Below are 10,842 nucleotides of genomic sequence, written 5' to 3'. Positions count from 1 at the left end.
ATAGATATATTGTAATATAGGAAACATTTCAAGTGCATCGCGAGTACCGGTGCTCCAGTTGTTTTAACCGTTGATCTAAATTATAAAAAATATATATAATATATATTAATTGAAATCAACAGTTAAAACAACTGGTGTACCGGTACTCTCTGGTGCACTTGAAATGTTTCCTGTAGTATATATATAATCACAGCCATGGAAGTGACCCTCCCATCAAATGTAGCCAAACACACCATTGAAGATACCTATCTGTTAATAATGGAACCTTTCTAATAATTTAGAAAAGAAAAGGATAAAAAAAAACCAAATATCCTAACATTAGAATAGAAGAATTAGAAATAGGCACAAAATAGTCAATTTTATTAAAAGTTTATATATAATCCAATTTACTAATATATATATATTTGTATCTATTATTTTTTTCTTCTTATCCACATGACATTATGACATGATCATGTATATCATATGGTTAAGAAAAGAAAAAACAAGAGAGGACTTACTCTATAGTACAATGACAGTGCCAAAAGTGGTGAAGCAAAGTGAATATGAAAAAAAGATCCAAATTTTCAATCATCCCAAATGGGTATCAAAGAGTTACTATCAGCAATGAAATTTGCACAGAATTCAGCACCCTCTAACCCCATTGGAGGATCATACACCCAACCATTGCAGTTATCGACCATGTCGAACCAAATGAACTCGCTCCTTGATGACTCAACCGAGTCAAACCCTTCATCATCTTCAATGTTCGGAAGCTCAACTATCTCGCTCAGTTCAGACGAATCCGTCTCTCTAGACATTGACAATGATGACGATTCCGACGACGGCGATTGTTCTGCCTCTTGCTGCTGCGAGCAAGTCTCAGCATCATCAGACGTGTCTGGGTGGAGCTGAGGCTGTTCGGCAGCAGCAATAGAGTCAAATTTGACCATGGAGGCTGCGGCTGTGGCCGCAGCTTGAATGTCACGTGGGGAACACGTGACTGGACGAGGGAGTGTCCCGGCGAGTTCGGGGAAATTGAGGATGGCGGACTGGCCTTTGATGCACAAGGCGGCGACGTCGTGTGCTCTGGCAGCCATCTCGGGCGTGGCGAAAGTTCCAAGCCAAATCCTGGATTTCTTGCGAGGCTCGCGGATTTCGGAGACCCATTTGCCCCAATTGCGCTTGCGGACGCCATGGTAGAGGGGGTGCTTGCTGCAGTCTCTTGGTCTCTTGGGGTCCTTGTTGGCATGCTCTGTTTTTTGCTTCTTGGAAGAAGAAGAAGATGAGGAGGGTGAGGGTGAGGGTGGTGGTGAAATGGTGCTGGTAGTAGATGTTTCTGAAGAAGAAGAAGAAGAAGATGATGAAGTTGTTAGTGTCATTGTGGAAGTAGAAGAAGAGAAGAGAAAGAATGTTGTGTTGAGGAGAAAACTGAAAAGAGAGAAGAAGAGAAGAAGGGTATAAGTAGTAGAAGTGAATAAAGGAAGGATACGGTATACGCTCTCTCTCTACAGTGACACTTAACCTACCAAGTACCAATAATATGTTTTTCAATTTTTACTCTTTCAAAGATAATTGTTACGGTGAAAATTCAGGTGCAGTCCACTTCACCTGAAATTGATAAATAAGAGCCGTTAGATGAAAATTTAGTCAAATCAGTCAAATTATCTAACGATTATCAGTTATCAACTTCACGTGAAGTCGATTGTACTTAAGTTTCCACTATTCGTTATACTTTTTATATTCACGAGTTTGAGTCTCACTTCTATATTTACAAAAAATAAATCAATAATTAGCTATTTTTTAATAAATACTTAATCTAACTGATGTTTATGTATACTTAAAAATTAATTATTAAATTAATTATTTATATAAAATATATATAAAAATATAAAATATATACTAAAAATTAATTAAATCATATGAATATATATAAATTTTCTTCTCTTAAAATCACTATTGTTAATAAAAAAAATTATGAATTATCCAATGCCTTAAAATTATTTTGTTAAGAAGCTTTGTTATTTATTTTTTTATAAAAAATTATGAGAATTTTTTATTTTTTACTGTATCTTTCTTTCCAATAGATTAAATATTAATTCGTTCCAAATTTAAGTTCTATTTAAAAATGTATCATTAGCCAATAAATTAAATTATAAAGACTTTAATTCAGTAAAAATAAACATGAATAATATTTTTAAGGTTAAATTTTTTTGTTAGATTTTGTGATTTGATGAAATTTATAACAAAAGTATTATTGTGTATATAAGAAATTAATTATAAAATTAATTATTATATATTTATATATAAATATATATTATTTAATTTATTTTTAATATACATTTTATACTCAATTATTTTAATAACTGATTTTTCATATAACCCTAACGTTTTTGAATTTATAAAGTGAGATTGAAATTGTGTATCTGAGTGACAAAGTCTGCAGTGGAAGTTTGTGTGCATGGACTTATGTGCAGAGTGGAAAGCGATTTTGATTGTCTCCCTCTTTTCTTTCTTTTTCTTAATTCAAATAATCATTCTTGTTTGTTACTATTTTCGTACATTTAATATATAACTTAAGTTAATTTAACAGTTGTTACTTTGCATGACGTAATTAAAAATGCTTAATTTTAACATGTTATGTTAACTATTTTTGAATGAGTGATATAAGAAAATGTGAATGATAAAAAAACAAAGCAATAAAAAAAGTGGGTGAAAGATGATATTAAATTTTGACAAGTAGTGTTTATATGAAAGGGTGTGATGAAGGAATGAGTCACTAAGAAGAAGAGGGCCCCACAAGAGAGAAAATAGCACTGACAACGTTCATTAAATGCCACCTCATCAGTTATTTGCCTAAGTCCACATCTCACCTTTCTTGTGTCCGTTGCCGTTGGCCTCAAGCCTCAAATTGTCTTTTTCTTTTGGTGAAATTCATGTGCAGTTGGCTTCACGCAAAATTAATCATTGATAGTTGTTAAATGATTCATGTAAAATTAATCATCAAGAGTCGCCAATGAGTTATAGCTCAAATGGCATAAACTCCCCATACTCAATTAAGAAGTTGCAGGTTCGAGTTACATATCTTTTTAAATTTTTTGCCAATGAGTTATAGCTCAAATAGCATAGTCTCCCCATATGATTTGACTAAATTTTTATCTAATAATTCTCTAATGTTCGACTTCATATAAAGTTATTAGTTAAATATTATTAAATAATAATTTAATCAAATATATTAAATTATTTAATAATTATTAACTAACAATTTTACATAAAAAAGTTATGTGTGAGTTTTTACTCTCATTAAATTAGTTGATATTATTTTGATATTTATATTTTTTAAAATATATTTTATGTATAAATAATGTTATTTTAGAAAATATGCCAACTAATCAGTGATTAATGAGAAATTAGTGTAGTAAGGGTCTTAATTTATGAATTAGCTAGTGGTCTTAATATTATCCATCTTCAATTTACTAATTTTTAATTGTTGAATTTAATTGATTTAAATGTAGATAATTCTATTTAAAAAATAAAAAACAACACCGGGTTAAAACTCAACATAATTATTGTAAATAATCAGACCCTTTCAAATATTTGATCAATTTTGCGATATGAAATAAAAGTAGTAGAAATAAGACTTTAGCCCCCAAAAAAATTAATTTTGGATGAAAGTTTTTTAAAAGAAATAAGTGAATTTGATTAATTTTTTTTAAATAATATGTAACTTATCTAAATGATATATTTTAGTTTTTTATTAATTAATATTTTAAAAAATATTAACAAACAAAATTTTCCCCCAAATCTTGTCCGTTCAAAAAAAAAAAAAAAAAAATCATAATATTCTTCTTTCTCTCAACATGACGGTTATCACTCTCTGTATGGATTGAATTTTTCATTTTTACTAGTATAGACCATTGTTCACCTCAACATACATATATGTCTTTTACATTTTAAACTTTCTAATGTTTTTTAGCTTCGGTATTTTCAACGGCAATCTATTTCATTCTTAAAAGAGAAAAGCCCACACAAAAAATATTATAATGTAAGTTATGGAAGAGTTAGTTGTTTTTTTTTTCATCTTTTTTTTACTACTGAAATTTATGTTTAAATCCTGATTTTGGATTCAATCTTGTTTACCACTGTAATTAATTGAATATCTATCATGCCTACGCTTTTTGTTTTGTTCGACAGAAAAAAGATTTGAAAGAGAAAATTTATTAATACTTTTGAAAATCATATAATGATATATTATAATAAATAAGGGATAAGTACTTTTTTCGTCTCTAAGATTTGAAGTTAAAATTAAAATTGTCTTCGACCTTTTTTTTTATTAAAATCACCTTCAACGTTACAAAATGTTATAAAATTATCATTTTTTATTTTATTTTACCAAATTACTCTTATTAAATAATAAAAATAATTAAAAAATTATAAAATAAAATAAAAAAAGAAAGAAAACAAAAGAGAAGGGGAAGGGGGAATCACGCAGAGGGTGGGGGCAGGGAAAAAGTAGGGGGAAGGGAAAGGGGGAGGACATGCCACCGGCCGTCGCAAACTTGCATGGAGGCACCGCCGCTACCGTCCAACTCCTGACCCTCCGCTGTTCGCTGTTCGCTGTTCGAGTTCTCCCTGCCTCTTCCCGAAGCCGCCACTTGTCCCTGCAAACCCTCGCCGCTTTGTCCTCCGTCTCGATTCCAAGGGAAGACCGCCACCAGGAGTGAGGTCCCGTTGCCATCGCTGGAGTAAGGAAATGAGGGCAGAAAATTAAGGAAAAGGAGGTTTTGGAATTGGCAGCTAGTTCTACTGTTGTTGCAGTTGCTACTGTGTCTTCTATGTTCTCCGGTGCCGGTCGCTGCTACCACTCCATCAACCCAGGGCGTCGCGAGCATCTACTCCCCCTTCACGGAGGTGCCGTCCTCGGTGCCGCTACCTGTTGTCAGATCTGCTGCTGCTTCGTCCTCGACCGGATTTGTTCCCTGCCACGGACGACCACCGGCATTCAAAGGTTGCGTTCCGGCATACAGGTAAGCTGGTCCCTGAATCAGGAAATCTGATTGCAGAATTGAAATTTGGGTTGTTTGTATGTTCAAATTGGTTGAATTTGTTCCTGCAAGAAGATATCTCTGATGCGGTTTTGTTTGGATGTGGAATTAAAAATCTGGATCTAAAATTGTTGATACATTCTGCAAATTTGTTGTGGAATTGTTTGTTGAATATGAGTTTGCATCGAGTTCTTCTTCTGCATCCATGATTTTTGAAGTTTGGCATGAATTTTGTTGTTGTTGCTGAAATTATGGCACCGCATATTTGTAACTATAACTTGACAATGAGGATTGATGAATTGTTGCTTGAACTGCCATTTCTGTTGATTTTGCTTGTTGCTGCTATGGTTGGACTAGGAAACAGAAATCTGATTCTTCTTCTGCGTCTTCTTCATCTTCTTCTTCTGTGTGAACTGAAATTTCTGTTTGTATTGCATAATCTGAGTTTGTTGTGAGATTTTCTGCTTGGATGGAGAGAGAAGAAAGGGAAGAGATAAGGGAGTGGGGGTGCAGGTGGAGGGGGGCAGAAGATAAGATGGCGGTGGCGGTGAGGGGTCCATGAGAGCAGAAATGGTTGAAAGAAGGGGATGGGGAGGGAAGACACTGAAGAGACATGGGGTGGGGTTTTATTTTTATTTTTTAATATTATTTTTATTAATTGATAAGAGTAATTTGGTAAAATAAAATAAAAAAGGACGATTTTATAACATTTTGTAACGTTGAGGATAATTTTAATAACAAAAAAAGGTCGGAGACGATTTTAATTTTGACCTCAAATCTTAGGGACGAAAAAAGTACTTATCCCATAAATTAATTACAATTAATTCTATTATAGTTAAAATATTAATTTTAGTTAAATTTAAACAACTCAAGTTATTAATATAGTTAATAATTAAATTAAAATATTAACTAATAAAAAATTGGCATATTATAAAAAATAAACTACATATTCTTTTAGAAAAGGTTGAATAGACTTTATTAAAAAATATGGTAATTCCTAAATTTTTTTTTACCAAAATGCATATTTTAGGAATCATTTTGATATATTTTATTTGAAAGTTTTTTTTTTATGATCAGACTTGATCATGTCCTAAATAACCGGATTTCGACTAAAATAAGTGAAGTTGTCTAATACGAATTTCGTTTTATTAATTTTAGTTAACTTAATAGTATTAAAATGCATTTATTTTTTATGCATTGATTTGATTTATGATATTTTTGGAGTGAAATAAATAAATCTAAAAAAAAATAGGAGTTAAATTTTATTAGTATAATAAATAAATTCTTTAGTAAATGTATGTTAAAAAGTTCAGATATTTTTTTTAGGGGGCAAAAGCATTTAATTTTCGGATGAAGCAAATTTTTGGAGATCACGATGTTATTTTATATTTTTAGACAATTATACTTTGTAAGAGTAGAAATCTAACGTTGGTTTATTTGTAAAAAAAAAAAAAAATCAAGAAAACCATATGTACTTTGATGTTCAAAAAAGTAATTACTCACTTTTGTTATTAGTTATAATAAAACATCCACAGCCAATTGGTGTTCCACAAGCATGGGCAAAGACTAATACACCATTTGTCCTTGTCTTCCTCTTAGGTTTATTTTCTTTTTATTTTTTGCATTAATGTTTTAGATAATAATGACTTGTTAGGATGATAATGAAGGAATTAGAATCTTATCCTATATTATGTCCTTTCTTATGAGTAATGAGGAATGAACATATCTTATAATAGGCCATATCTCTACCATAGGTAGCAATAATACTAGGAATGAATTTGATTGTCCAACTAGACCCATTATTATTAGGGTCTTAATTATAGTTTCTTATAAAAGATGAAGAAAATTTCTACCATTTTTCTTGCTTGCCTTGTTTAGTTGTGTCATGTGTGTATTAAGAATTAACTAACAACTCAAAATAAAGCCTAATAATATTCTTAGCTATAGGAATGTAAATGCTCTAGAGAGGCTTAGGAGTTAGGGGTGGAAAAAGGCTAGGTGACCTGTCAGGGGCCTGTAACCTGGTCTGTGTTTCGTCTGACTTGACCTGGTCTATTATAAAATAGGCATAGACTTAGACTGTTATAAAAACTTTATTATGTTAATAGGTCAGGTCCAGTTTCACTAATTAGCCTGATCTAACCTGTCAGGTCTGTCTGAACCTTTTAATATATAATTACATATATAAATAATTTTTTTATTATTAATAAAATTATGAGATATTTTAAATTTATTATATTTAATTATAAATAGTTTTGTATATTTTAAATACTTTAAAGTTTAAAAATTCTTATAAATATTAAATATAATATTTTACATACAAATATGTTTATTAAAAAATATTTTTTTAAAATAATATTTTTATTTTTGTAAAAAAAAATTAGCAGACTTTTTAACAAGCTTCAGGCCAATCCAAAATGAATAACAAATTAAATTTAGTACTTTAAAAAAAATTTATAACAAACTGCAAATCAGACTCAAGTCAATCAATTACATGATAGACCAGACCTATTAAAAATAAAGCCTGTCCTATTTTTACCCTAATTAGGAGTTAGGAGTTAAGACTTAGGAACATAGCTCTTGAAATGTATTATTAGATGTGACACTTCAACATGAATTATTGTTTTGGGATTCTTGTTTATAATGGAAGTTAAAATATCAAATTCACTATTTCAACACAAATTGAAGTATTTTATAATTACTGATTTTTATATTGTTAATTATTCCAAATACGCCACACATATGCATTACCACTTTAGTAAACACTATATATGGTACAATAATATTACAAAATAATGTTTTTTTTTTAATGCTATGATTCAACCACTGACATGAACAGTAGCATTGGCTTGTGGAATGGAAGTCTTATTTAATTGGTATTTTAATTTGGAGAAAAAAAAAAGACAAGTATTAATAATAATAACATTTTATAATGGACCCCGGGAATATAAATAATTAGTAATAGCAAGTTTTCATTATGATTAGCATTTGTCTCACATACACGTAATCATTCTCACGCCTCGAAATTACAAAAGATATAGGACAAATCAAGAAAACTAGGAAGTTGTTTAATTATGACCAAGCAGAAGATGGATATTCTTAATTAAGTTTCTAATAAAATAAAATGGGTCTAAAGAAATCATGGTGGCTAACATAAGATTCCAATTTGGAAAGACGATTTATAAATATATATTTAAAATTACTTATTGAATTTTGAGATACATCTTAATTTTGACGAATTCAATTGATGGGTACCAAATTTTCATGTACAGAAATTATTTTTAATAGGTGATGTTTTATTAGTGTATTATAGTATTGTAGAAATTATTTAACATATTTTCACGTATTAGTCAGAATATTATCACGTATTCAACACGCATAAATGTTACCATGTGAACAACATATCCTTACGTGTTGATTCTCTACCTACAAAATTTATTTAATTGTAATTCTAAATAATTTTATTTTTCACAAAAATACTAATATTTTTTTATATAAAAACAAAAATTAGCCCCACATGTAAGGGTGTTTTTTATTTTAATTTTTTCCCAATTTGTCACTACTCTTACAGTCTGACATGTTTACTTGCAAAAGAAAAATAATTGAGCTGGTTTCTTGAAAAGTCTTTTTAAAAAATAAAAATAAAGAACCCTCCTCATGTTTGGTTTCCAAACTTTCCATTATTGGCATGTCTTGAATATAAAATAGAAAGTAACCAACTAAATTGTCAAAAACAGTTTGAATTTATTTTATTTAGTATTTATTATTTATTAATTATTATAATAATTAATAAATATTAAATAAAATAATTTTTTTTTATCTTTTTAGTATTAACAAAAATGAAAATACATTTAATATATAATTTTTCAAAAAAAATATATAAAATAAATTTACATCATTTTCTATGAAAATATTATATGTATAGTATCAATAGACACTTATTAGCAAGACCATGGTACTCATAAAGAAATAATATTAAAGGTGGTTACTTGAAAAGCCTTATCTTTTTTATTTTATTTTTATTTTTAAGGGGTTGGTTTCCATAATGCATCAAACTAACGTGGACATAATTTAAGAAAAAAAATTAAATGGAAGATTCGATAGCCATAAGGCCTTTAAAAAATGAGAATCCAACACTGTCTTGATCACATGATCATTTAATTTGAGTTAGTAAATGGTTAACTTAGGCAAGGGATTTCGATATTCTAACTGTTTAGATCTTTCATATTTCACGTGGTTGATTATCTTAGATAGGTTTATTATGCACTGAGATACATACTTTTTTTTTTTTTAAATGTAAACTTGATAATTAATGGAATAATCTTTAATACCGTAATTGTTTATTTCTTGCTTATTGACTAATAATTACATCATCATAATAAATTAAAGTAGCATAGAGAAAATTAATTAACGTGACTTTTTTTTTTTTCATTCTTATTCAAGTATTTTAGCACTTGTTATTCTTATTCAAGTCCAATGGATAATCTCACCGAAAATACCCTATGGGAAAAATTATTATTATTATTATTATTAAATTAATCTTAAAAGATTACTCGTTCTTTAAACTTGTCTTTGAAAGATTTTATCAATTAGATTAGTCCTTTAAAAATTATAAATTAATTATTTTTGTCTTTCAATCACTCATCACATATAAATTTTTATCAACAGTTAATGATATAGATATACATAACACCTAGCATATCCAATTAGAGGTTGAACAAATATATTTATGAAAATATATTAATTTAGTATCGTTAGATTATATTAAGATTATGGTTTTTCAATTAAAAAATAGACTAAATTGATAAATTTTTATAAAAATATTTATTTAGCGTCCAATTCGACATGCTAGGTATCATGTATGTTATCAAATAATATTTTATATCATCAATCGTTAACGAAAATATTTAATTGACAGAAGGACAAAAATAATTAATTTATAATTTTTGAAAAACTAATTTAATTGATAAAATTTTTTAAGAATAGCATTGAAAAATAACTCATCTTTCGAAAATTAATTTTACCATTAACTCATAATTACTAAGATTAACATTAATTGTCCGTATAGATAAAAAATATTAGCAGAAATTAAGCTTAGCACATTAACCAATATAAATTGTAAGAACTTTGTAATCATTTTTATTAATTTGTAATTTTATTATGTGTCCTTGAGGCACATGTTAGCTAAACTTTAATAATAATAATAATAATAATAATAATAATAATAATAATAATAATAATATCAACCACTAAAAAGTACACTAAATTAATTAATTAATTATAGCCAATGTGATATGAAGAATGTGACGTTATAAAATTAGTAATATTGGACATATGACCTAATTAAATTAACTACTACAATAATTGTCAACTCTTCCCATAACCCTTTTGATCAATTCTCACAAGCCACATACATATGGCTTATTAATTAATCATAATCTTCCATATTCATCTCTGCTGAATTTATTCTTCCAAATTATTAACTCATAATAAGTCATATATATATATATATATATATATATATATATATATATATATATATATATATATATATATATATATATATATATATATATTAATGAGCTATATAATTATTACATTGAGTAAAGTATCATTTTTGTCCCTAACGTTTGGGGTAAGTTTTAAAGTTGTCCCTAATATTTCAATCGTCCTATTTAAGTTCCTAATGTTTTAAAATTGACTCAATGTTGTCCTGCCGTTAGGGATCCGTTAATAGAATTGACGGCGGGACAAAATTGAGACGATTTTGAAACGTTAGGGACTTAACTAGAACGAAAACGTTAGGAAAAAAAATAAT

At 28.6% G+C, this 10,842-nt stretch overlaps 1 protein-coding gene across 1 annotated transcript; it reads right to left on the bottom strand.

The window, feature by feature from the left end:
* Positions 1-339: 339 nt before the first annotated feature.
* On the bottom strand, positions 340-1,432 carry LOC112777714 (dehydration-responsive element-binding protein 3). Its single transcript, XM_029295667.2, has one exon. The coding sequence runs from the start codon at positions 1,359-1,361 to the stop codon at positions 567-569; it is 795 nt and encodes a 264-aa protein (XP_029151500.2). The 5' UTR covers positions 1,362-1,432; the 3' UTR covers positions 340-566.
* Between the last annotated feature and the right edge of the window lie 9,410 nt (positions 1,433-10,842).

This window comes from Arachis hypogaea, chromosome 19, assembly GCF_003086295.3.
Source record: "Arachis hypogaea cultivar Tifrunner chromosome 19, arahy.Tifrunner.gnm2.J5K5, whole genome shotgun sequence".
NCBI classification, from domain to species: domain Eukaryota; kingdom Viridiplantae; phylum Streptophyta; class Magnoliopsida; order Fabales; family Fabaceae; genus Arachis; species Arachis hypogaea.
This window is presented reverse-complemented; position numbering and strand designations above follow the sequence as displayed.